The sequence below is a fragment of the Rhineura floridana genome, chromosome 1, assembly GCF_030035675.1.
Source record: "Rhineura floridana isolate rRhiFlo1 chromosome 1, rRhiFlo1.hap2, whole genome shotgun sequence".
Taxonomy (NCBI): domain Eukaryota; kingdom Metazoa; phylum Chordata; class Lepidosauria; order Squamata; family Rhineuridae; genus Rhineura; species Rhineura floridana.
In genome coordinates, this window is record NC_084480.1 from 46880108 (window position 1) to 46907622 (window position 27515).

Sequence of the window (27515 nt, forward strand, 5' to 3'; positions counted from 1 at the left end):
TTTTAAAAATAAAACATCTTAAAAATATATTTTTAAAAAATTATTTAGGGCAGGGGAAGGAAGCCACAAGCCTGGGGGCCAAATATGGCCCTCCAAGCCTCTTTCTTCAGACCCCGAGTCTTTCCCGGTGTTTCTTCACTTCCCTCCCCAGGCTATTCCTCTCACTGGCCTTGAACTGTAATAATGCCTCTTGCTTGCCTGATGGAGAATGGAGGAGAGTGTGTTTGCAGTACTAGAATGCAGCCTATTGTACGAAGGAAAGAGTAACATCCATACATAAGCAAGCGTAGTTGATATCCACAGTAATGTTACTTGAATGGTGTGCAGAGCTTTCCAGTGAGAGAGAGATCCACAGTGATTGTTTTTAGTAAGGCAGCAGACCAGTTGATGATAGCCATGAAGAAAAAAAAGCAGTAAAATTTGATTTTGCCAATATTGTGAATGTATTTATTCATGTTTGAACCCGTAGAAGGAAAACCCTTTTCATGCTATAAATTTTATTAAAAACAACTAATTATACATTTGTATTAATAAATTAACAAGCAATTAATTTTGCACGCACTAATACAGAATGTTTCCTTATGAAATTGAAGTGTAATTTATTTGTGTCTTTTTATACTTGTGACTGATGCAAAAGAGGGGAAATTGCTAAGTGAACTGCAAAGTGTCCTCAGTGTTGCCTGTGCTCTCAAAACAATTACAAAAAGCGGTGCAAGTATTTGAAATGCTACTTCCATTGGAAACATGCACCCTGAATTGGTGTGTGTGCTTATCCTTTGCTCTGAATCAGTGGATGTACATGTGCTTTCAGAATCCATGTGGATTAGTGTGTATTGAACATACTAAATACACTTAAGGGAGAATATACTGTGAAAGCTAGGGTTAATACTATTCTGATCATGGAAATAATGGTTCAGTATGAAAAGATAAATGTCTATACACTAGAAAGGTTCCATAAAGTTAGCCGCTTGAAATTAACACTATTTTTTAACCAAGCATGACTTGTCTGGTTTCTCAAATGCTTGAAAAACAAAATTCCTCAAGGCTGTTCTCCTTTCTGTTTTCCAGTTCATGTTGGTCTAGCTGATGATACTCAAATGTTACACGATTGATATGTTTGCCACTGGAGACCATTCGCAGCACAGCGTTGTCGCAGCCTATCTTCATTTGGGCTAGTCAAAGATAAGGAACATCTCATTATTGTTTGAAATAACAAACTGCACAACTGTGCTGGCTGGGGCTGATGGTAGCAGTAGTCCAAAATATCAGGAAAATACTAGGTTGATGAAGGCTGTGTTAGTTGTTACCAGAAACCTATTCACAGACATAATTTTCTTGCTATGTGTGTACAGAATCCATACATCTGTGGTTTCCCACAATTATAGCTGCTTGTTCAGCATCATACAGAAAAATAGGAAGCTGCCTTACACCAAGTCACACCATTGGTCCATTTAGTTCAGTATTGTCTACGATGAGTGGTGGAGGTTCTCCAGGGTTTCATTCAGTAAAACCTTATCTAGAGATGTCAGGGATTGAATCTGGCACCTTCTGTGTGCAAAGCAGATGCTCTAAACACTGTGGCCCTTCCTCTAAAACATGGTGATATGTAATGGCATGAGCTCAAATTTTGAATTGGATTGTTCACATAAGGCACTCTGGGATCCATCAGACCATCTTCACATGAGAGCTATACTGCTGATACTCTCACACACAAGATTATGTGCCTGAGCTTGTAATTATGCAGAATCCTTTTAATGCAAATCAATACTAATTCCCTACTGTGTGAGCCCATATCTCCTCATTTTACATGTATCTTAGCACACATCCTTTTGCTAAACAGCTCGAGGATGTGGACAAGGTGCTCGGACAGGTGCGGGCGACCACTTCTGCTCTGGACCCTTGCCCCTCATGGCTAATAAAAGCTAGCAGGAATGGAACAGCCGGTTGGGCCAAGGAGGTGATTAATGCCTCTTTACGAGAGGGAGTGGTCCCACTCTGCCTGAAACAGGCAGTGGTGAGACCGCTCCTAAAAAAGCCCTCCTTGGACCCTGATAATTTTAACAACTATAGACCGGTAGCAAATGTTCCATTCCTGGGCAAGGTTCTAGAGCGCGTGGTCGCTCACCAACTCCAGGCTCTCTTGGATGAAACTGATTATCTGGACCCATTTCAATCGGGCTTTCGGCCGGGGTTTGGTACAGAAACGGCCTTGGTCGCCCTGTATGATGACCTCTGTCGGGAGAAAGACAGAGGGAGTGTAACTCTGTTGGTTCTCCTTGATCTCTCAGCGGCTTTTGATACCATCGACCATGGTATCCTTCTGGGGCGACTCACGGACTTGGGAATTGGAGGCACTGCTTGGCAGTGGCTGCATTCCTATCTTGGGAATCGCCTCCAGAAGGTGATGCTTGGGGAGCATTACTCGAGTCCCTGGGTACTCCAATATGGGGTCCCGCAGGGTTCAGTTCTGTCCCCCATGCTCTTTAATATCTATATGAAGCCGCTGGGTGAGGTCATCAGGAGTTCTGGAGTGCGTTTTCAGCAATATGCTGATGATACGCAGCTCTACTTCTCCTTTTCATCTTCTTCAGGTGAGGCTGTCAATGTACTGAACCGCTGCCTGGCCGCGATAATGGACTGGATGAGAGCTAATAAACTGAAACTCAATCCTGACAAGACTGAGATGCTGTTGGTGGGGGGGTACTCTGCCCAGGTGGTTGATGTCAGACCTGCTCTGGATGGGGTTACACTCCCCCTAAAGGAGCAGGTCCGTAGTTTGGGGGTCTTATTAAATCCGCTCCTGTCACTTGAGGCTCAGGTAGCCTCGGTGGCACGGAATGCGTTCTACCAGCTTCGGCTGGTAGCCCAACTACGACCCTATCTGGACAGGGAGAACCTCGCCTCAGTTATTCACGCTCTGGTAACCTCTAGATTGGATTACTGTAGTGCACTCTATGTAGGGTTACCTTTGAAGACGATTCGGAAACTTCAGCTAGTGCAGAATGCTGCGGCCAGAGTTCTTACTGGGACGAAGAAATTCGACCATATAACACCTATTCTGGCCCAACTGCACTGGCTACCTATATGTTTCCGGGCCAGATTCAAAGTGTTGGTTCTTACCTATAAAGCCGTTAATGGCATCGGACCGCAATATCTGATGGAACGCCTCTCTCGCTATATACCTACCCGTTCACTGCGCTCGACATCTAAGGCCCTTCTCCGGGTCCCAACCCATAGGGAGGCCCGGAGAACAACAATTAGATCTAGGGCCTTTTCAGTGGTGGCCCCCGAATTATGGAATGCCCTCCCAGATGAGATACGCCTGGCTCCTTCTTTGTTATCTTTTCGGCGCCAGGTAAAAACCTACCTCTTCGCCCAGGCATTTTAAACTTAATTTAATTTTATTTTAAATTTAACTGTAACTGTATTTTTATTTTATTCGTATTTTAATTTTGTTTTTAAATATGTTTTATAGTGTATGTTTTAATCCACACTTGTTTGTTTTTAAATGTGGTTTCATTTTGCTGTACACCGCCCTGAGAGCTTGTTGCTATAGGGCGGTTTAAAAGCGTAATTAAATAAATAAATAAATAAATAAAATAAACATGAAAGCAGGAGGCACCTTCAAAGCTTTATTGCATTGCTTGCAAATTAACACTTTGGAGGGGGGGGCTGAATCAAGATTAGAGCTCATCAAGGCTGTATCTATATTTGCATCACAGAGCTTGCTGCTGTCAATGCCAGACAGACCTCAAGCACAAGAATAGTAGGGCTGGCCCAGGGCACTTTGCTGCCTGAGGCAAAGGAGAAGATTGTGCCCTTCCCATTCAAGATATGGAAGCTGACTGAACTAGCAACTGACTTTTATTTCCACACTGCTTATGAGATAGCATATGAGAGCAGCAGACTAGCTTAAGAGATGCAGGACAGGATGTGTAGTACACACAGTTCTGTCCTCCAACAGAGGAAAATTGCCAGTGATCTCTAGAGGAATGGCAGAGTAGCGCAGAGTGGTAAGCTCTGCTCACGGCCGGAGTTCGATTCCAATGGAAGGAGGAAGTCAAATCTCCGGTAAAAGGGGTCGAGGTCCACTCAGCCTTCCATCCCTCCGTGGTCGGTAAAATTAGTACCCGGCATATGCTGGGGGGTAAAGAAAGGCCGGGGAAGGAACTGGCAATCCCACCCCATATATACGGTCTGCCTAGTAAACGTCGCAAGACGTCACCCTAAGAGTCGGAAATGACTCACACTACAAGGGCGGGGACACCTTTACCTTTACCTTTACTGCTGCTGCCTCATTCCAACTAATAGTAGGGCCGGTGCCCAGGCATAGTATAGGCATAGTATAGGCATAGTGCAGCGTTCCCCAGCCAAGTGCCAGCATGACCATGAAAGCTGGGACTGATGAGAGTTGTACTCCAAAACACCTGGAGGGCATCGTGTTGAGGAAGACTGGTACAGTGTTATTCTCTCACTCCTTTGGAAACACAACCTATGGACCCAACAGATAGCAATGCCAGTGCAGCCTCACAGAATGGCATTATACCATCAATGCAGGCCAATACCAGAAAAAATAGTTAGAACTGGAGTGTAAAGCAATCACATTTTGTAGCTGACTTTCTATATCATTCTTTGGAAACATTTGAACAGAAGACATTAACACAGGAACTCACCTGGACCACTGAAGGAGTGACACAGGTCAGCCAAAGGGAACATCTTAGAGGGATCTAACCCATTTCCTCCCAAGAGCTCCAAAAAATCTCCTACTCCTCCACAGCCTACAGCAGGCTTCTGCAAAAAGAGATGCAGAATTAAATGCAATAGTGTTGATCAACTATACACACACACACACTAGATTTCTGTTTCGTTTTTAGCAAAGAGGGTTTGCGGTCACCTAAAAAAGCAAGCTGGTTTTAGCTCTGACAATTAATGTCCTAGTTTGAAATTAACAGCTGTTTCCCATTAAATGTATTAACATGCTGCTGCTCAGCAAGCTGCACTGGAAAGAATGGTGACTGGGAAAACAATGTCTGAGGAAGGGAATCTATAAAAGAAAGGTGGGGGAAATGGGGATATTCAGTCCCTTAATGGGCTAGGCAAGGTGCATAGTCACATAATCTGGAATCATCAGATTGATGTTGTGGAGCACAGTGCCTCATTTTGGTCCACTATTTAAAACCTGGAATCTTAGGATTTTTTTCTTCTTGGTGTTGCATAAATCCATGCAGAATGTCAACAGAGATTAGCCAATCTGGTTAGATTAAGCCCTATAAGAGCAAGTGGGAGGCAGTAATCTGTTCCTAATGCTACAATGTTAGCATAAACATGGGTTACTGATGGCTTTTCCAGACTCTCTTTGTCTTTTTGTTTCCCCTTAAAAAAGAATCCACATGTGGTCTGTGGAAGTCATTTTTTCTCTTTTACAGCACTCCCTAAGTACCACCCCAGTGCAGCAGGATTCATGTAGCTCTTTAAAAAAAATGTTTTTAAGTGGTTAATCTTGATGGACAGGCTAGGGTTCCTTGGAATGGCCATTATCTAGAGTCTACAGTTCCAAGCTGCATAGACCAAGAACACTATCACCCTGTGGCCATTGTTGCAGGGATGCTGTGCATGGTGGCAGCAGCTACTGTTGAGGTGAGGAAGCATAGCAGTGCAACAGAGTTTATGGATCTCTCCCCATGACAACAAAACTGACCCTCACAGCCAATCAAAAGTACTTTATATTATGGCTTTGGTTTAGTTAGTTAATTGAATGTATGAATTAATTCCGACAGCAGAATGTCCCAAAGTGATTTACAAGTATAAAATACAGTGATACAATTTTTAAAAATACATAAATGTGTTAAAACCATGATGACAGTGCAAACAAGTAAATGCTCAAAGCTGGTAATGCCACTGAAAGCATGATGCTACTAGGACATGTCCCCACATGCAAAAAAAAAGTCATTTTCTTATGTAGAAGATACTTTGCCAGTTTGGATTACACTCTGCAAGGGTATAAATCCAGAATAAATACAAGATTATCTTTACATAATGGGCCACCCAAAAGAAACACTGGTAATATATATAAAGGATTCACAGTGTATGATTGATTGATTTTTATTTCCGGTCATAGACCAAACTGAACATATACAAATACACAAATGCACAACAATACTTAAAAGAAGCATTAAACATAATCTTTCTTGTGAGATACCCTCTTACTGCAAATTAAAACAATAAAATTAAAATATTAGAATTAAAAAGAGAATTGTTTAATCATTGCTTTTAGACACTCAATAGCTGCTGCAAAAAAGCTGGCTACTTTTATTGTGACCTGGGGGTTCCGGTCAGATAACAAATACTCCAAATAAAATAAATCCGATCTACCTGGGATTTTTATTAAAATCGGAGTAATAGAAATAACTCTAAAATCACGGTAAAAAGAACAATAAAACATCACATGATGAATTGTTTCCACCTCCCCCAACCCACAAGGGCACAGACTCTCCCGGAAGGGCATGCTCTTAAATCTGCCTTCAAGGAGGGCAGAAGGTAGGACAATTCGCAGCATAATCTGATGATTCATGTAACATTGCAGCAGATGACTTACTACAAAATTGACAGTTTACCTTTAAATGGAGGCCATTCAAGTGCCCCAGCATAAGATCAGATATCTTTATCACCACTGGGTAGATTATGGAAAAGCTGCAGTTTCTGTGCTGATGAGGAATGACCATGGTAAACCTTCCAGCAGGGGTCTGAGAGATGACATTGCAAGCTTTAGTACAGGGAAAAGATACAGAATTACTTGATCACAATATGCTCACCAAAGAATAATGAAGACTTTTAACCTGATGCCTCAGGACTAAACTAGGATGTTGGTCATCTGTAATGGAGTCCTTCTGCCTCTTAATTTCCCTCCCTCTCCCAAAAGCATATACTCAGTTGATCACTGTGCTCTACAAGTGAGTGCCGCCTGCGGATACCATCTTATCAGAAGGTGCATCCCAGACAGCCTTCAGTGTGGTGGCACCTACCCTTTAGAATTCTCTCCCATGACATATTAGACAGGCACTGTCTCTGTTGTCTTTTCGATGCCTACTGAAGCCCTTCCTCTTTCAACAAGGCTTTTTAAGTGGAAACCTTTATCCCAGTCTACATCCGTATTGGAACTATTTTTAATTGCTTTTTTATATAGAATTGTTTTTAAATGTTTTTATACTTTTCTTCTTTCATGGTTCTAACTGTTTCATTTGTTTTGTAATAGTGTATTTTATTGTTGTAACCCAACCAGGGATCATTTGGTAAATGGTGGGTAAGAAATCCAATAACATAAATAAACAAACAACCTCAATTCAGATTAGGACCATGGTCATGTCAGATCTGGGGTAACCGTCCTGTTTGCATTGTTCTGATATAAACCTCTCAAGTTCTATGTTCCCCAGTAGAGAGAATTTATTATGCCCATTTCTGCAGCCTAATAAGACAAACAGCAGCTTCAGGGGGTGATTTGCATCAGGAAAATTGTGTAGAGGGGGAAACAGTTATCCCCCCTCCCCCAGCATCATGGCTCTAATCTGAATTGGGAACTCCCATATCTGTTTTTTGAAAAATGTAGAGGCAGAAGAGCCAACATCTTAGGGGATACAAGGTGATATCTACACCATGAACCTATTTGTGGCATCCTCAAAAGAATATTTAGAACTGTAGGTCTTTGTGGGTACTGAAAATGTTCTGTTACAGATCCCTATTCTTCTCCCTTCCCCCACAACTATAGCATCCTGGGGAGAAGAAATAACTATTAAACCAGTTTAAATGGGCAGTCCTATACATGTCTACTCAGGAGTCAGCCCACTGAACTCCCAGATAAGCATGTTGAGTTGGGCAGTGCCCTAAATGTATTCGTTCCTTGCCCTCAAACTGCATGTGGTTCACTTTGTTAGAGATTTTCTCTCTCTCTCTTGAGGCAGGACCTGCAAAACCTATCCAAATACAAACATACAAACCAGCTCTTGGAAATATTTGTTTTTGATCTAATAGATAGTTTCTTAGAGTGAAAGTACAGGGTACTGAATATTTGCAAAATTATTTGTTAGTCCTCATCAAGGAGCACAACGGCTAGCGGTATATTGCTATTGAAAGTGGTGCATTTAACTCAATGTACAATACATGGTTAAAGAGCATTTCAGAAAAATGTTTGGCACCCTGACACTAAACATTTGCCCTGATTGCCTGAAATACCAGAATAATGGCCCTGCTTTACTATCATCCCCCTCTAGGATGCACACCTTAACGTGGTGAGGGGGTTTGAGAGTGTTGAAGAAGCTGAGAGCAATGCCATCAGGAGTCTAGACCAAGAGGCTAGACTCCTAGCAGGGGCACCCATGGCGGAATGGTCAAAGCTGAAACACCAGACTAAGATGCATCCAAACTCAGAGGAAGGCAGTGGTAAACCACCTCTGTGTTGCGCTGCAGCCAACTCAGAAGGGACAGGAAGGGGGGAGGCATGAGTTTCAGGCACCTCCGCAGCCATAAGAAGCAGAGTTGGGGATTGTTGTGTTTGAGCAGGATCGTGCGGGAGGGGGGCAACCTGCTCTCCAGCCAGTTCCCACAAGTAACACCCTTTCCGAGGAGCCGAGCGCACCGCCCCCAGTTGATGCAGAGGACTTGTGGGGGGAAGCTTCAGAGACAGGGCCAGCTCCTCCTTTACCAAGCAGTTCCCAGGAGGATTCCAGTGTGGCACCGCCCCCTGATCTCGAGCCCGTTGCTCGGGAGCAGGTGTCTTCAGATGAGCCGTTGGATGCGTGTCCCCTGTCTCCTCGTTCCCGTCGCCGCGAGAAACAGACAGGGCAAAGACAGGAATTACGAAGGAGTCAGAGATTACGTTTGAAAACATTTCCTATATAAGCCTGCCGCTCCCAGTGGGGGGGTCGTTGAGTCAACTTCCTTCACACGCTGCAGAGCATGTCTAGAGTATAGTTAGGGACTCTAGTGAGTTAGCGTAGCGTTTCCTATGAAGCGCAATGCCTTTGATGTATCCATTACTCTAATAAAATGAGATTTACTTGCACACACACTCCAGCCTCATTCTTTCGGCTCTGGACGGGACACTCTGAATATCTCTTATCACGAAAACCCTATGAACAGAGTATCCAAAACGCAACATGCGATAGGGCTGGAAGATGAGACCCCCAGGTCAGAAGGCACTCATCAAGCTACTGGGGAAGAACAAAGGACAAGTACGAGTAGTGCTGTGACTAATGATGCAGCTGCGTCAAAGCCGAAAGGAAGCCCAGAGGCTGATGCACACAAATGCGAAAGGAGAGTCTGGAGTTGTATGACGCACACAGTAGGAACATGGAATGTGAGAAGCGTGAACCAGGGAAAGTTAGAAATTGTCAAGCAAGAAATGGAGCGTGTCAACATTACAATACTTGGTGTGAGCGAACTAAAATGGACGGGAATTGGACGTTTTCAATCAGACAGCTACAAAATATTTTATACAGGAAATGAGAAATTAAGAAGAAATGGGATTGCTTTAATAGTGAGAAATGATGTAGCTGTTGAAAGTGGGGCAAGAGCAACTCCTGTTTTGTTCTTTTGTTTGTGCTCCAGAGGGAAGATACAGATGGATAGTCCTCCAGATGGATAGTCTTGTTTACCTTTTACCTGTGATGCTCCGACTGACTTCCTTCTGTCGCTAGACTGTTACGTCTTTAGGGAAGCTTACTGCCCCTCCTCCTTCCGCCCTTTCCACTCCTTTGTCCTCTGACTGACCGGGAGAGAGGAGACATCCCTTTGTCTCTGCTCTCTCCAAGCATGGGGCTAACTCCTACACCTGGGCATTACGCCTCCAACTTAGCTAGTTAGTTAGAATTAGGTATGCCTTTTCTATCTACTATGTATTTCTATAAATAAAGTAGCTTTTCTTATCTTACTAAGTTTCAAGTCTCAGTGATGCTGAAGCAGAGTAAAAGCCTACTTTCTTAGGCAAACGCACACACACGCTGGCACACTCGCATTTCAACAGTTACTTTGCTGCTGTTGTGTTGCTTTAAACAAAATTAAGCACACAAATTACACACAGCGCAACAAGGGTTATGTGGCCCAGCAAACTAAGTTGAATGCAAGTTGTAGCTGAAGCTAAAAGTGCTTGTGTGTGATTTGCAAGGGAGACTTTAAGTTAGAAAGAAAAGCAGAACAGACATAGAAAAGGATGGCTGAAGTATCTTCGCTGGAGAGATCCATTCCAAGACTGGAAAATGATAACTTCGAACTATGGGATTTGAGATTTAAAGCGCTCCTGGAAGGAGAAGAGCTGGAAGGAATCCTGACTGAGAGAGAACCCTCAACTGAGGATGCGAACGCAACGGCTTCATGGAGATGTAAGCACGCAAAAGTAAAATCCCTGCTTATTTCTGCTCTATCAGATGAAGCATTGAATATCTGTACAGGTTGCAACAGTGTGAGACAGATGTATAGAAAATTGCAAGAAGTCTATGACAAAAAGACAAAAAGCCACATCTTATATCTGTACAAGGAGTTGTTTTCTCTAAAGGAAACTACTGAGAGAGGCAGTCTCAGTAAATACATAGAAATGTTTTCAGCACTTTTAGCAAAATTGCAAAGATGTGGCCATTTTCTAGATGAAGAATTACAGAAAGGATTGCTTTTAAGCTCTCTTAATCAGGACCATAAATTAATTTCCTGCTACTGGAAAGTTCTGATCAAAGTTTAAGTCAGCTTACGTCATATTTAAAAGACCAAGACTTTCGGGAAAGGTGGGAAATGGAGGCTGTGCCTGAGCAAGCAAACTTTACTGTGGGGAGAAACAAACAAACAAAAGGTAGCCACATGAGTCACCACCTGAATCCACAAAAGGGCAGAGACAAATACAGTAACCGGTTTCATATGCAAAACTCCAAAGCCTGACTTCAAACAGAGGCCAGCTAAAGTCAGACAAGCCCCCAGGCAAACAGTCTTTAAACAAAGACAAAGGATGTTTCCACCAGAGGATTTTAGCTATGTATCTTATCCAGGCAAGAGTGACTGTAAAAGCAGGTTTTTAATTGACTCAGGATCCACCTCACATATTATAATTGATAGAATCCTGTTTAAAAATTTTGAAAGTCAGAAGCAAAAGATACTGTCAGCATCTGGACAAGAAATTTTCTCTGAAGGAATTGGAAAAGTTGAATTATTATGTAAAGTGCCAGATGGACAGACATTGGTGGAACTTAAAAGCTGTCTGTATGTCCAGATTTTAAAGACAATTTAATCAGTGTTACAAAATTATTGAAATTTGGAGGCGAACTTCATATGAGTGGAGAATTTTGCCATGTTCTAAATAAAGGAGTAATAAGTTGCACTGCAAAGCTGAAAAATGGACTTTTAATTCTTTAATGCTTAGAAACCACGCATGCAAATGTGCTCAAGGAAACCAGCGATTTTGGATGCTTGCATACCTGGCATAGAAGAATGGGACATGCCAGCCTAACCAGAGTTACTCCTCTAGAGAAAGAGAATTTGACAAGAGGCATTAAAATGAAACAGTGCAATTATACACAAACTTGCGAGTGCTGCATTAAAACTAAAAGTGTGAGACCAAAATTTCCTAAGAAAAGTGACAGGAAAACCAAAAGGCCTCCAGAATTAATTCACACTGATCTTTGTGGGCCAATGAGAATGCCCTCCCAAGGTGGAAATTTATACACACTGACGTTTATGGATGACTACTCCAGATATTCTACAATGTATCTGATAAAGGAGAAAAGTAAAGTACTTCAAAAACTGAAGGACTATGTTAGGATTGTGTCCAACAAATTTGGCAGAAAGCCACAGATCATAAGATCTGACAATGCAGGGGAATATGTGTGCAGGGCTATGGAACACTTTCTCCGTGAGGAAGGCACAGAGTACCTGTGCCCAACCCAGAGCAGAATGGGGTTGCAGCACACATAAACTGGACTCTTGGACAAATGATTAATTCCTTGCTGGAAGATGCACATTTACCAAAGCAATACAGGGGAGAAGCTGCGGTTACTGCCACTTACCTGCAGAACCAACTTCCTGCATCTGCAACCAACAAAACACCATTTGAACTGTGGCATGATAGGATACCAAGTATGTCTCACCTTTGTGTATTTGTGTATTTGGGTGCAAGGCCTTTGTGCACATCCCAAGGGAAAAGAGATCAAAACTTGACAACACTGCCAGGGAAATAATATTTATTGGATATTCTCCAACGCAAAAGGGATACAGAGTAATAGATCCCAAAACTGGCAAAGCTGAAGTATGCAGAGCTGTCCATTTTGATGAAAGAAAGTGCGCACATCAACCAGAAGGGGCGCCACACCAAACAGATGACAGCGAAATGGAAGAAGAAGCTGAGTTATTCTTCTACCACAGAAGGTATAACAATATACCCGCAGAGGAAGATGAGGAGTCTGAGCCAGAAGAGGCAACAGAGCCAGAACAGGCATCAGAGCCAGAAGGGGCAGCTGAAGCGCCAGCACCCAGACGCTCTGAACGCACCAACAGAGGTGTACCACCAGAGAGACGTGCTTACCTCGTAAGAGATGAACTTCGAGAGCCAGAGACCTGGAAATAGATTGAAGCCTTACCCAAAGCCGAAGCTGAGAGGTGGAGGCAGCCAGCTAAGGAAGAGCTGGAATCTCTACACCAAAGTAATACTTGGACGCTGACCAAGCTTCCTCAAGGAAGGAAAGCTGCAGGCTACAGGAGGAAATTCAAGGAAAAGCCAAATGCTACAGAAAAGTCTGTATATCAGTACTGTTACCAAGCCAGATGTGGTGGTAGCGTTGGGATACCTGTGCTGAAAAACCAGCTCACCAACCAAAAGGGAAGCAAGCAAGTATGCAACAAACTCTTGGAGTCAGAAGGGGTGAGTTCACGCACCAAGTACATAGACGTGAAGCACCCACCAACCGCAGAGGACTGCTCAAGATGGAGTATTGTCCAACTAAGACATGACTGCAGACACTCTCATGAAGGCGCTGGGCAAAGTCAGACATTGCAAGCTGTGAGACAAGACGAATCTCGTGGACTGAACCAAACACTCGTTGAGAAGGGGTGTTGGAAGTGGGGCAAGAGCAACTCCTTTTTTGTTCTTTTGTTTGTGCTCCAGAAGGAAGATAGGCTTGTTTACCTTTTACCTGTGATGCTCCGACTGACTTCCTTCTGTCGCTAGTCTGTTACGTCTTTAGGGAAGCTTACCTGCCCCTCCTCCTTCCGCCCTTTCCACTCCTTTGTCCTCTGACTGACCGGGAGAGAGGAGACATCCCTTTGTCTCTGCTCTCTCCAAGCATGGGGCTAACTCCTACACCTGGGCGTTATGCCTCCAACTTAGCTAGTTAGTTAGAACTAGGTATGCCTTTTCTATCTACTATGTATTTCTATAAATAAAGTAGCTTTTCTTATCTTACTAAGTCTCAAGTCTCAGTGATGCTGAAGCAGAGTAAAAGCCTACTTTCTTAGGCAAACGCACGCGCACGCTGGCACACTTGCATTTCCACATCTGCTGTTACTCTGCTGCTGTTGTGTTGCTTTAAACGAAATTAAGCACACAGATTACACACAGCGCAACAGTAGCAAGAGCAATTAGGAGCTACAATGCAAGGTCTGAGCGAGTTATATCAATGAGATTAAACGGGAAGCCTATTAACATAACCATCATCCAAGTCTATGCTCCAACGGCAAACACAGAAGAAGAGGAATTGGAAAGATTTTATGCAGAAATACAGGAAGAAATTGATCACACACCAAAACAAGATGTGCTGATAATCATGGGGGATTGGAATGCAAAAGCAGGGAGTAGAGAAGAACTAGGAATTGTGGGGAAATGGGGCCTAGGAGACAGAAATGAAGCAGGAGAAAGACTTATTAAATTCTGTGAAGCCAATAATCTGTTTCTTGCGAACACTTATTTTGAGCAACCAAAAAGACAACTGTACACATGGACATCACCAAGTGGTCAATATAAGAATCAAATTGATTATATAATTGGAAACAGAAGAAGGAGAAGTTCCATACTTTCTGCAAAAACAAGACCAGGAGCAGACTGCGGTACAGATCATGAACTGGTCATATCGAAAATCAGAGTAAAGCTAAAGAAGTCCAACAAAGCAATCATAATGTCAAAATACAATTTCAACAACATACCAGAAGCATATAAAGATCAAATAAGGAACAGGTTTGAGGCTTTAAACTTAGTTGACAGAGAACCAGAAGAACTATGGAATGAAGTCAGTGACGTTATCAAGGAAGAATGCAAAAAGACAATACCTCTAGATAAAAAGAAAGACCTCAGTGGATGACTGAAGAAACTCTTAAAATGGTTAAAGAGAGAAGGAAAGCAAAAGCAAAAGGAGATAGAAACACGGTCAGAACCCTAAATGCAACAATACAGTGACTAGTACGTAGGGACAAAGAGTATTATGACAATAGTTACTGTATAGAAATAGAAAAGGACAACAAAAAGGGTAGAAAATATTAGAGAAATGAAAGGGAAATTTAAACCATGAGTAGGGATGTTGAATAATCAACAGGGAAACACACTGACTGACCGCGATGAAATAAAAGGAAGATGGAAGCAATACACTGAAGAACTCTATAAAAGAGATGCAAGGATGACAGATTCATTCATGGAGGAACCGTATGATGAAGAACCAGAAATTTTAGAATGCGAGGTGAAAGCTGCTTTTAAAATACTTGGAAGAAACAAATCACCAGGAATAGATGGCATACCAATAGAGTTGCTACAAGCTACTGAGACTGAATCTGTCCAAATTTTGACAAAGATTTGTCAAGAAATATGGAAAACTAAAAATGGCCCACAGACTGGAACCATTCAATATATATCCCACTTCCAAAGAAAGGGGATCCCAGAGAATGCAGTAATGATCGAACTATTGCCTTAATATCCCATGCAAGAAAAGTAATGCTCAAGATTCTACAACAAAGGCTCTTACCATGTATGGAGCGAGAAATGCCAGACGTCCAAGCTGGATTTAGAAAGGGAAGAGGCACCAGAGATCATATCACAAACATACGTTGGATAATGGAACGGAGCAAGGAATTTCAGAAGAAAATCACCGTGTGCTTTATAGACTACAGCAAAGCCTTTGACTGTATAGATCATGAAGAACTATAGAATACTTTAAAAAAAATGGGGGTGCCACAGCATCTGATTGTCCTGATGCACAACCTATACTCTGGACAAGAGGCTACTGTAAGGACAGAATATGGAGAAACCGGTTGGTTCCCCATCGGAAAGGGTGTGAGACAGGGGTGTATTTTATCACCCTATTTATTTAATCTATACACAGAACATATACGGAAAGCAGGATTGGACCAAGATGAAGGAGGTGTGAAAATTGGAGGGAGAAATATCAATAATTTAAGATATGCAGATGATACCATACTACTAGCAGAAACCAGTAATGATTTGAAAGGAATGATGATGAAAGTTAAAGAGGAAAGCACAAAAGCAGGACTACAGCTGAACATCAGAAAGACTAAAGTAATGACAACAGAGGATTTATGTAACTTTAAAGTTGACAATGAGGACATTGAACTTGTCAAGGATTATCAATACCTTGGCACAGTCATTAACCAAAATGGAGACAATAGTCAAGAAATCAGAAGAAAGCTAGGACTGGGGAGGGCAGCTATGAGAGAACTAGAAAAGGTCCTCAAATGCAAAGATGTATCACTGAACACTAAAGTCAGGATCATTCAGACCATGGTATTTCCAATCTCTATGTATGGATGCGAAAGTTGGACAGTAAAAAAAGTAGATAAGAGAAAAATCAACTCATTTGAAATGTGGTGCTGGAGAAGAACTTCGCGGATAGCCATGAAGCTCACTGGGTGACCTTGGGCCAGTAGCTGCCTCTCAGCCTCATGAAAACCCTATTTGTAGGGTCGCCATAAGTCAGAATCGACTTGGAGGCAGTAGGTTTACATTTTTAGAACAAATTAAACCAGAACTATGGTACCAGAACTAGAAGCTAAAATGATGAAACTGAGGTTATCATACTTTGGGCACATAATGAGAAGACAGGATTCATTAGAAAATACCATAATGCTGGGAAAAACAGAAGGGAGTAGAAAAAGAGGAAGGCCAAAGAAGAGATGGATTGATTCCATCAAGGAAGCCACAGACCTGAATTTACAAGATCTGAACAGGGTGGTTCATGACAGATGCTCTTGGAGGTCGCTGATTCATAGGGTCGCCATAAGTTGTAGTCGACTTGGAGGCACATAACAACAACAACAACATTATTATCATGTTATGACACAGCACTCAGTACATATACTATCCTACACCAGTGGTTCCCAAACTTTTTTCCCCATGGACCATTTGAAATTTGCTGAAGATCTTGGCGGACCACTTAATTATTATTTTTTGCCTGTTATAGCAGTTGTAAGATGCTGTATGATTTTTAATTGTATGTTTGCAGATAGGCCACAGACCACCTTTTGGACCACCAGTGGTTTGTGGACCACAGTTGGGTACCCCTGACCTATATATTTGGGACAGCAAATCTTAAGACTAGGTCATAGGATACTTTATTACAGCATTGCTCATGTAAATGTATATCTCTTAATATTTTCTGACTCAGAGATCACTGCCTTCTTTTGTTCTTTTTACTCAGATGGTAAGATGAAATAATGCTTACGGAAAAGGTTGGGCTTTTTCTTTATTGTTAATGTGAATCCATTTCCTGGATCATGAATCCCAAAAAAGATCATTGCCACATTCTGTGATGACCTGATGGTGTTCCTGATGCGGCCGCCTTCACAAAAATCTATATATCTTTCAGAAGTGGGGAGTGGATGATCCAAGGAACTAGGAAACTTCTCCCCTTTCAATATCCAGCCATCAAACACCTGGAGGGATGCAACAATAGAAAGGACAATTAGTGTTTACATTCTGCCTACAATTCCCAGAAGTACCAAGTGGCATCTGTGCAGCATTTGTCACTTCAAGAAAAATCACATTCCCTTAAACATGAAGCTTTTGTACTAATCTGCCTTGTAGAGGCACAGATTATAGCACTCAAAGCTAGTTATGCCAGAGAAATGCAATTACTACTGCTCAGGAATAAATTACTTGAGAGCAGAAGCCTAAGATCCCATTCGGGTAGAAATAATAGGCCTTGTCCACGTGGTTCTGAGTGCTCAGCCAGTCATGACATAGAAGATCCTTCAGCAGGATCTCCCATGTGTGTTTTAATCAAATAGCAGCCATGGAGGCCCAATATGGATTAGGAGCACAGCTGTGATAGTTTTTGTTATAGAACAATACACTGATAATATTTTTAGAAGTTGCAGGACCCTTTTCTCTTTCCTACTGCTAATCTGAAATGTTGACCAATCTGTTCCACATATGACTTGGCATTAACATCAATCGTAAGTCACCACTTCATACACCAGTAGTTAATTATTCTAACATCCTCTGCAGTTTTCCACTTCAAATATGTTAATAATTGTGCTTAATTAGAGGAGACATATTTCTGAAGCCTGGGATTTTAACTTGGAGCAGTCTGAGTGATCAATAGGCAGTGTCAAATTGGTGACAATATTAGCATGGTAGGCTCCTCTTCAGCTGCTGCTTTCCTATTTGTCTCACTTTGAAGTTTGAGCCAGCCGCAAAGAAACAGATGCTGGTTCCTCCTGCCCTTCACAAACATTCACTGGAAAGCTTATATTGCCATCAGTGGCCCAGATCCAGAGATTCTTGCACTCAGTATGAACATATGTACACATTGCAGTGCTGTCTGAATTCATGCTTGCTGCTCTTGGCTCTGGTCACCCTTTGTTCTTAAGATGTGCAGAGAAATGTGCAAGATATTTCATGGTTCAGATCCAGGAAAACTAAAAAGCTCACATGCTGAGTTGACTTAGATAAACAAGTGCACTGACAGAAGTGATTGCTAATTGTATTTACTTAGTACTCACTTAAGATGCTCCACTTAAGGCCTTTCCATTTACTTAGTACTCAAGATACTCCACTTAAGGCCTTTCCATGTGATCATTGTTCAGTGCAAATAAATGCATGGTTGTTATCTATTTGTTGCATGATGTCTAGATATTTTCTTTCAAGGTTGTGCTTTGCTTTAAGTGACATTTTCCAGCATTGGAAGTGCTGCATTTTGTACCTGGGAAAGTGCAATTCTTCCCCCAAGTAGACCATTCTTTGCTTATGAGATTGCCAAATGATACTGAAAGTGTTATTGGCACCTCCTGGACATTGTTGCTCATTACCACTCACAATAACAGCAAAGACATCCCCCACCCCATCACACTATTCTGTGACCTTTTAAAAAGCAAGGATGATGAACCTGTGGCCCTTCAAATGTTGTTGGACTCCAGCTCCCATCAGCCAGCATGGCCAATAGTCAGGAATAATGGGAGTTATAGTCCAACAACATCTGGAGGGCCTCAGGTTCATCATCCTTGTTTAAACATTTTCTTTATTTCTAGTTCTCCTTGTCAAAGAAGTATAACTGGCAAAAACATATTACATTTTTGGCACAACTTTGATAATGTTTTGCCAGGACTCTACCTTTCTGTTCTTAACCATTTTCATCACTGAAGATGTGCTGACCAATGGTAGCTATTAAGCACACATTAGTTCAGTAGCTAAAAGATGACCTGCAGAGAGGGGATTCTGACATGGTGAACTGGTCTCATGGGTTCTTCCACTTGCCATGTTTGTAATTAATCATATCCCGGAAAACTTTCAAGAAAGGATAGAATTGGCAATGGCTATTTTGGCCCTATTTGTGCATCCACCATGCCAAACCTTCTAAAGGAGTCAATTTGTAGTCACTTCTGCATATCTTCCTCTCTTCTGCTGTGCTCCACACATTCACACTTTCTGCAGAACCCTGCTTGGACAATCAGTTATTGCAAACCTCACCTTCAGAAAATCTCCTGCTTGACAGTCGATGTTGACAAAATCAAAGTCTATGGTGATGAACTCACTTGGGTCTCCTACAAAGAAAGTAGCACAGTGCAGCTGGGGCTGCTGTGTGGTGAAGGTGAACTGCCCTTCTATACTCAGCATGTCAATGCATCCTGCAGTTGATGAAAATAAAGACAACAGAGTGATTCCTTTTTCTCATGGCTGATTCTCCTTTTGTATTTTGTCCTCAAACACAGATACCGGAATACAAAATACAAAAGCCTCTCATCCAGGTTGTTTCCAGATGCGTGATTTATTGTGGCATGATCGCTCCTCGTGCATGTACACAATTTTCCATTTTTTGGTGTGTGTTTTTTGCAGTGTCCATACAGTGTCATTAGCATCAAAATGCCAAGGTGTATTTCCTCCTCATTTAATCAGGATTTAACATTTCCAGGGAAAATCCAATAAGCAAAACTCCCATTTGTTTTCAACGACCTGTTTATGATACTTTTTGTGATATTAAGTTTCCATCTGTATGTCAAATTAGGAATGTATCTGTTTAAAATGCTTAAAATGCAAAAAGAATCCCTGCTTCTGAACACATATCATTAGTTTTACACATGCACACACGTCATACTTAATGAGACATGTGAATTTTATGCTGGAGAGTCCAAACGAGAACAAAATGTAAAGTGGGAATCAGCCCCAAGACGGCTTCTTCTTCAAGGCTCTGCTAGATGAAATACTAAGAGAAACTATATATTACACACACACACATACGTGTAAGTGTAGCCTGGTGACCATTTTTGCCTCCCAACAGTTGCATCCCGCCCTCCACTGCAACAGTATTTCTTCCAATGAATCTAAGCTTTTAAGCCTCACAGCCTTCCAGTCTCTGGCAATGCTTGTTAGGTATAGGATAAATGCATATAAGTATACATTTGTCTTTCTGTCTTTCCAAAAATTCCTCTCTCTTTTCTTTCGTTTTGCCTGTTAAACACTCTTATCGCTTGAAATACATTCTGTCATCCATGGGATGTTGGAAAAGGACCATAGCTCAGTGGCAGAGCACATGCTTTGCATGCAGAAGGTCCCAGGTTCAGTCCTTGACATCTCCAGTTTTTAAAATAAAGATCATGAAGTCGATGATGTGAAAGATCTCCAGATGGGTGCTCCCAGCCAGAGTATACAATACTGATACTGATTAGTCCTATAATGTATCAGTCACTGTGCTTCTTTTGTGCACATAAAGGCTTCACACTGCATTGTCACAAACTTTCTCTATTATGTTTCATAGCCTTCTGTCCACACTGTTTCAAATTTCCCCCTGGGGTGTGTGTGCGTGTATGTACAGATCTTTTTGTTGGTGATGGTACTCACCATCAGCTCTTTTTTTTTTTTTGCTGCCCATGTCAGATATTTTGTGCTGGCATCTATGGCACTTTTATTCAGATATGGGTACCGGCACCTCATTTTTAAAAAAAACTACTCTCTCTCTCTCTCTCTCTCTCTCTCTCTCTCTCTCTCTCTCTCTGTGTGTGTGTGTGTGTGTGTGTGTGTGTGTGCACATGCGTGTAATCACGCTGCATGCATCTGATGAAGTGGGCTCTCATCCACTATCTGTCTTTCAGTGAGTTTTCATCCATCCTCAATGAACACATCCCAATTCTCTGTCCCAACAAAACTCTCAGAAAGGCATGTCTTTCTCCCCCATCTCAGTATTCAGTGCCTACTTCCTCCTCCTCAGGGTAGGACATTGTTTTCTGAGGTGTCAGCCACAATAATCCTTGCTTAAAAGAACGGTTTACGGGTTTGCTTCCCAAAGGGAATCCATACACATCCTGTCTCTCAACTACAGCTCCATTCCGTTATGAAGCACAAGGGCTCAGCAGTGTAAAATAATAATGAAGGCCATGCCTTAGGGTGCTTTTCTCTCAACACAAAGGACCCAGACTTAGCCACTGACATTGGGAATTAGCAGAAAGGGGATTCCAGAAGAGGGGGCTGGCTTTTAACAAGAAAATGGGCCTCAGCATCTCACTTAAGCACTACTTCCACTACTACTCCCAAACTGTGGTCCGTGGACCATCTGTGGTCCGCAAGCTTCATTCTGGTGGTCCATAGCATGTGTGTGGATTTGTGGTTGAAGACGGGAGATGGCACATCCACTACACTGAATATTCATATTGATTTTTATTGCTGCTTTTATTTCTTATATTGTATTTTATTGTATTACAGTTTGAATTCTATAGAATTACATTTGCTACAACAGGCAGAAAAATCATGCAGTGGTCTGCCAAGACCCCCAGGTGGTTACTAGCCATAATGACTGTGCTCTGCCACCATAGTCAGAGGTGCTTCTGAAAACCAGTTGCCAGAAACCAAAGGAGAGGAGTGTGCTCTTGCATTCAATTCCTACTTGCGGGCTTCCCATGGGCATCTGGCTGGCCACTGTGAGAACAGGACACTGGCCTAGATGGGCCACTGGCCTGATCCAGAAGGCTCTTCTTGTGTGTTCTTGTGTTCTCAGCAATTTTGGAATGGTCCATGGGGGGAAAATGGAATTTGGGAACCATTGCCTTAGAACATAGAAAGCTGCCTTATACAAAGTCTAGCTCAGTATTGTTAACACTGACTGGCAGCAGCTCTCCAGGATGTTCAGACAGGAGTATCTGGAGATGCCAGGATTGAACCTGGGACCTTCTGCATGCAAAGCAGATGCTCTCCTAGTGGGCAACTGATGATTTTCCCTCCCCTCCCAAAGGTCACCAGATTCCTCCTTATTCGTATCTCAACCACACCTTTTCGTCCACCCCTCTCCACAACCTTCTTTACCACCAGATGTGCTTTAGGTCATCCTCACCCAGTTGTCAAAAGTCCACCACAAGTAGTATTCATTTGTAAAAATGCAGGGCTGGGCAGGGGCCGGGGAGGAAGATGCCGGGCTTGGCGTTTATCCTGGAAGTGAGCCCCAAGAACTGGAAATCCTGATCCCTTAATTCCAGACAGAGGGATGCTAAGCTTGGTTTTTGGTAACTGAAATGCACCGGCTGATCAGACGCAAAAGAGAACAAGATGTTTCTGAGTTGAAGGGAAAAGGGATTTCTGCAAGACTCTCCTGCCAAACTGTTATTTTCTATGTAGCTGTACAATTATCTCTGTGCTATTAAAGAAACAGGAGGAACCCTGACTTATGTTGAAGTTCACCCTAGAAAGGCACTCTGCACATGTTCAGAGGCACTTTTGTTTTCTTTCTTACCAACGTGGTGCTGTGGCATTCACAAAAAGGGCTCTTTAGCTAATCCCCCACGATGTAGAGGGATATGTTTTTATCACCTCATCCTTGCCTTTTTGTGTAAACTTTAAGCCCATCTCTCCTCCCAGGAGCTCTCTGTCTTCCTAGTTTATATCCTGGCTTACAGTGCAATCCTAACCTATTTAGGATTGCAGCCTTAGGTTGAAAGATAGTGACTAGCTCAAGGTTACCCCAAGAGCTTCAAGGCCAAGCGGAGATTTGAACCCACCCTCCTAAGCCGCCCCCTTGCCTAGAAAATACATGTGCATGCACATCATGGTAATTTAGCCATAGAGGCTTTTTTGTGGATGCTACAGCACAGCCTTGGTTAGAATGAAAATGAAAGTGCGCCTGAACATGTCCGGAGTGCCTTTCCAGGGTGATCTGCAACATAAGTCAGGGCTCTTCCTGTTTCTTTCATGTTACAGATATAGTTGCATAGAAGTGATCAGATTGGCAGGAGAAGCCTTCGGAATTCCCATGGGTTCCCCACACACCTTTGCTCTAGCCACTACACGGCGCTGCCTGGCTGCCTCTTCCCCCGCCTCCATCCCTTCCTTCCCCCAGGAGCCGCGGCGTCCAGCCCTTGACCACAACGCCCTCTCCCTTCCCCAACCCAGCCGGGAGCCCAGTCCACCAGCCGGAGTCAGAGCGCAGCTCCTTCACTCGGCTCAAAGTCGCCAGGGACGCTTCCCCGCCCTCCCGCAGCGACTCACGCAGCGCCCGGCGGTAAAACTGCCCCTCCGAGAGTTCTCTCTTCAGCTCGGCGTTGAGCAGCAGGAAGGGCTCCTCCTCGCCCGCGTCTCGCACCTGGAGACACACAAAGGCAAAGAACCGCGTCGTCCCCCTCAGCAGCAGCAGCCGCCGCCGCCCCACCAGGTGCTCGGCTCCCGAAGAAGAAACTCTCCTCCAAACCCCAAGAGCTCCGGGAGGGCGACAAGCCATGCCTGGATCCCCATTGCCCCAGGCGCGAACTCGGAGGGAGAGGGGAAGGGGCAGCCGAGCGCCCGGGCTCCTCGCTCACCTCGAAGTACCTGCTCTCCCCCGCTCGGAGGGCTGCCAAGAAGATCAGGAGGAGCCTGACAGCCATCCCGCTTCCCGGGCTGGTCCTCGCCTCAGAAGTTTGCTCTCCTTTGCCTCCGCGGACGGGAAGCAGCCGCGGCAGCTTCTTGGGGGCGCCTTCTTTCTCTTTCCCTCCCCCTCCCCTCTCTTTTTATAGAGCCCTTGAGAAGGGGGGGCACCCCGTCCCCTGACTGATAGGGTAACCCATGGTAACTGGGTTCCTGACAGGGTGACAAAGTGCGTGGCGATGACGAGGGTCCGAATTGGCAGCTGCGCGGCTGCTCTGGGTCTGCTGGCGCCAACCCCTTTCTCGCAAAGCCCGAGGGATGACCTCTCTCGCCCTTGCCTGCCCACTTCCAGAACTTGCCCAGCTAAAAGGAGAATGTGGAAGGGCCACCTCTAATCGGAATGCAAACCCTAACAAGAAAAGAAAAGAAAAGAAAAAAGAAAAGCATCTCAACAAGTTGCCTCCCTGCTTCACTTCTGACAGGAGAGTGACTAGCATTCCAGGCTGCTTGCCAGTCACTGTCTCTTACTTGGTAGCCCTTTCCCCCTAATCATCCCAGATGTGTGTGGAGAAGCTGTTCTCTCAAATAGGTGGTGGTGGTGAGAAGGCACTTGTCACATGCTTAAAGACACCCTCTTCTTATTAATCACATGTTCCAAAGCTAAGTTTACTGCCAGCCTCAATCAGGTTTAAGTCCTGTTTTTTGCAGGTGAAGGAGGTACAGTAGGGCCCCGCTCATACAGTGGGTTACATTCTGGACCCCTGCTGTAAAGCGAAAACCGCTGTAAAGCAGATCCCATTGACTTACATTGACCAAAATGGCACCTGGCGGCAAAAAAAACACTGTAAAAGTGGAACAAGCGCTGTAAAGCGGGGCCTTTCTACAATTCACAACAGCTGTATTAGCGGAACGCTGTAAAGCGAAGCGCTCTAAAGCGGGGCCCTACTGTACAAAGAAATCTTCTCTCCTCATATCCAGTAGCGTAGTCGCAAATTCATTATAGTCACAGCAACACCCCTTTAGCCCTTTTTTGCTACTGGGTTGAGAATGAGATCCTAGGAGACGTCCCTAGGAGTCAATCAGCATGAAAAGGGAAAGGGTTAGCTACTGAAAAGAGTCTTCTCAGTGGCTGACTCACTTCCTTTCACTCCAATCAGCAGGAAAGGACAAGGAAGCATGTTAGAAGACTCTTCTCACTGGCTAATACACTCCCCTTTCATGCTGATTGAGAGCCAGTGTGGTGTAGTGGTTAAGGTGCTGGACTACAACCTGGGAGACCAGGGTTTGAATCCCCACACATCCATGAAGCGCATTGGGTGACCTTGGGCCAGTCACTGCCTCTCAGCTTCAGAGGAAGGCAATGGTAAACCCCCTCTGAATACTGCTTACCATGAAAACCCTATTCATAGGGTCGCCATAAGTCAGGATCGACTTGAAGGCAGTCCATTTCATGCTGATTGGCTTGTAGGATGCTGGAGACATTGGGACCCTGCTTCCAAAAAAGTAAGGGGTCTAAGACTCCCAAGACCATGGACGACTACACCCCTGCTCACATCTGACACAAAGTTATCCTATTGTAGAGCAGGGTGTACAGTCCTTTGTGGGCTACCTGCCAGGGGCTGCATGGCAGTCCTGGATGGGGCATAGGCAAAAGTGGGAAGAGCAAGGGATGTGAGTCTTACCTCTGTACAGGAGGTTACATTCTCAGCAGCCATGCAAAAAAGAGTTTCTTGCCATCACAACCTCTTCCCATCCTTCATCTAGGCAAGCATGATTACCTTTTAAGGATGCATTCCAGCCAGGCAAAAGCACTCAGAAATCAGTGGGGGAGCTGGGCCAGTGTGGCTTGGAGAGAGTCTCAAGGGCCAGACAGAGAGGGCTGGATGGCTGCATATTCCTCACAGGCCAGAGGTTCCTCACTTCTGTCACAGTGGGATGACAGCACACTGACCTAGATCCTAGCATTGCTTATGGGCTCATTCAGTGGTCTTTGGTAATCACATTCATCTCGGCTGCATACACACAATATATTTAAAGCACATGACCCCACCAAAAGTAAATCCTAGGAACTATTGTTTGTTAAGGGTCCTGGGAATTCTGGCTCTGTGTGAGGTAAACTATAGTTCTCATTATTCTGGGGTGGGGGGGAATGTGCTTTAAATGTATGGTGTGTACACAGCTAACCTCAGTTTCCCAAACTGAAATACATATATGGATTACCTAATCTCTTTGTCAGTATATACCATGGGTGGGCAACCCGTGGCTCAGCAGGGGCCATATGTGGCCCACAATACCTCCTGAAGCTGCTCCATTCTTCCAACCCATCTTATCTCATTTTTGATCAGGTAACCTCCTTTGTAGACTGTGGAAATGCTGTGGACATAATATATCTTGACTTCAGCAAAGCTTTTGACAAAGTGCCCCATGATATTCTGATTAGCAAGCTAGCTAAATGTGGGCTGGATGGAACAACTATCAAGTGGATCCACAGTTGGCTCCAGAATCGTACTCAAAGAGTGCTTATCAATGGCAAGACAAAGACACTGTGCGTTGGTGGAGTTCAGATAATTGGTCAATTGCATGCTTTGAATGGGTCGTACTCCCTCTGAAACAGCAGGTTCATAGTCTGGGGTTGCTCCTCGATCCATCTTTGTCACTAGAGGCCCAGGTGACCTCAGTGGCTAGGAGTGCCTTTTACCAGCTTTGGCTGGTAAGACAGCTACGGCTGTTTCTGGACCGGGATAGCCTGACCACTGTATTCCATGTGCTGGTAACCTCCAGGCTGGATTACTATAATGTGCTCTTTGTGGGGCTGCCCTTGAGGTTGGTCCGGAAGCTGCAGCTGGTGCAAAATGTGGCAGTGCAACTGCTTACTGGGACAGTGTGTCACCAACATGTCACCCTGCTGCTGAAAGAATTGCACTGGCTGCCCATTAGCTACCAGGCCAAGTTCAAGGTTCTGATTTTGGTGTACAAAGCCCTATACAGCTTGGGACCAGGATACCTGAAAGATCGTCTTACCCATTATATGCCCAGTCAATCACTGCACTCTGCAGGTGAGGGCCTCCTGCAGATACCATGTTATCAGGACGTCCATTCTGCACAACATAGGAGGCAAACTTTTAGTGTAGTGGCACCTACCCTTTGGAATTCCCTCCTCTTAAATATTAGACAGAAGCCATCTCTATTATCTTTTTGGTGCCTACTGAAGACCTTCCTATTTCAACAAGCCTTTTCAGTAGAGACCTTATCCCAGCCTGTATCTGTGTTGGAATTGTTTTTTAAGATGTTTTTAAAGCTTTTTGAAAAAAAGATTTTTACAAGATGTTTTGTTTTAATATGTTTTTAAAGATGTTTCATTTTAATATATTTTAAAGTCTGTTTTTATGAAGTTTTAGAGTGTTTTTAGTGTTTTGTTTGCTGGGCTGGGCTCCTACTGGGAGGAAGGGCGGGATATAAATTTAATAAATAAATAAATATAAATAAATAGATAAGTGAAGCTTAAATTTTATTTAATGATTTCCTACATTTAAACTGAATGTAAACCCTGGGCTCCCTTGGGAGGAAAGGTGGGATATAAATTTGACAGACAAAAACAGGCAGACAGACAGATTAGAATGTGCATTGTTTGTTTATTCATCTCTGCCATTTATATACTGCTTAACACTGAAGTCTCTAAGTGGTATACAGTAGGGCCCCGCTTTACAGCATTCTGCTTTAAGGCGTTCCACTGATGCGGCGCCTTTCGTTTTCAATTTTAAAGGTTTTTTTTCCCCTTTTGTGACGTTTTGCGCCGTTTTCGCGTCATTTTCGTGCGACGCGGCCCATTAAAGTCAATGGGGTTCCACTTTATGGCGTTTTCCGCTTTACGGCGGGGGTCCGGAACGGAACCCACCGTATAAGCAGGGCCCTACTGTATGGTAAGATTACAGTGCTGCCCACTTTCAATTTCTATTTTATTTATTTAACAAAATTTAATTGATTGTAACATAGCCCCAAAGCAGTTTATCTTGCACAGACATTCAAAAGTGACACATTACAACCTAAAAAGTGTTCCTAGCATCACTTGTTCAGACACCAGCAAGCATAGCTAAAAATCAGCAATGTATTTATTAGACATTATTCTGAAGATGACTGAGCTCAAAACTAAAGAAAAGGCTCAGGAACTATGAAATTGGTGGGTTGCCAATAATCTGTAGTAACAATTCATAGATGTCTTTCCCCCCCC

General features: G+C 43.5%; 1 protein-coding gene across 1 annotated transcript; it reads right to left on the bottom strand.

Annotated features, from left to right (window-relative positions):
- Positions 1-563: 563 nt before the first annotated feature.
- On the bottom strand, positions 564-23338 carry CRHBP (corticotropin releasing hormone binding protein). Its single transcript, XM_061607461.1, has 7 exons — positions 23242-23338; positions 22934-23027; positions 18935-19092; positions 16689-16899; positions 6615-6763; positions 4674-4791; positions 564-1172 (listed from the first exon to the last, which is right to left on the bottom strand). Exons 1-7 carry the CDS (start codon positions 23305-23307, stop codon positions 1015-1017), a joined length of 954 nt encoding a protein of 317 aa, XP_061463445.1. The 5' UTR covers positions 23308-23338; the 3' UTR covers positions 564-1014.
- Between the last annotated feature and the right edge of the window lie 4177 nt (positions 23339-27515).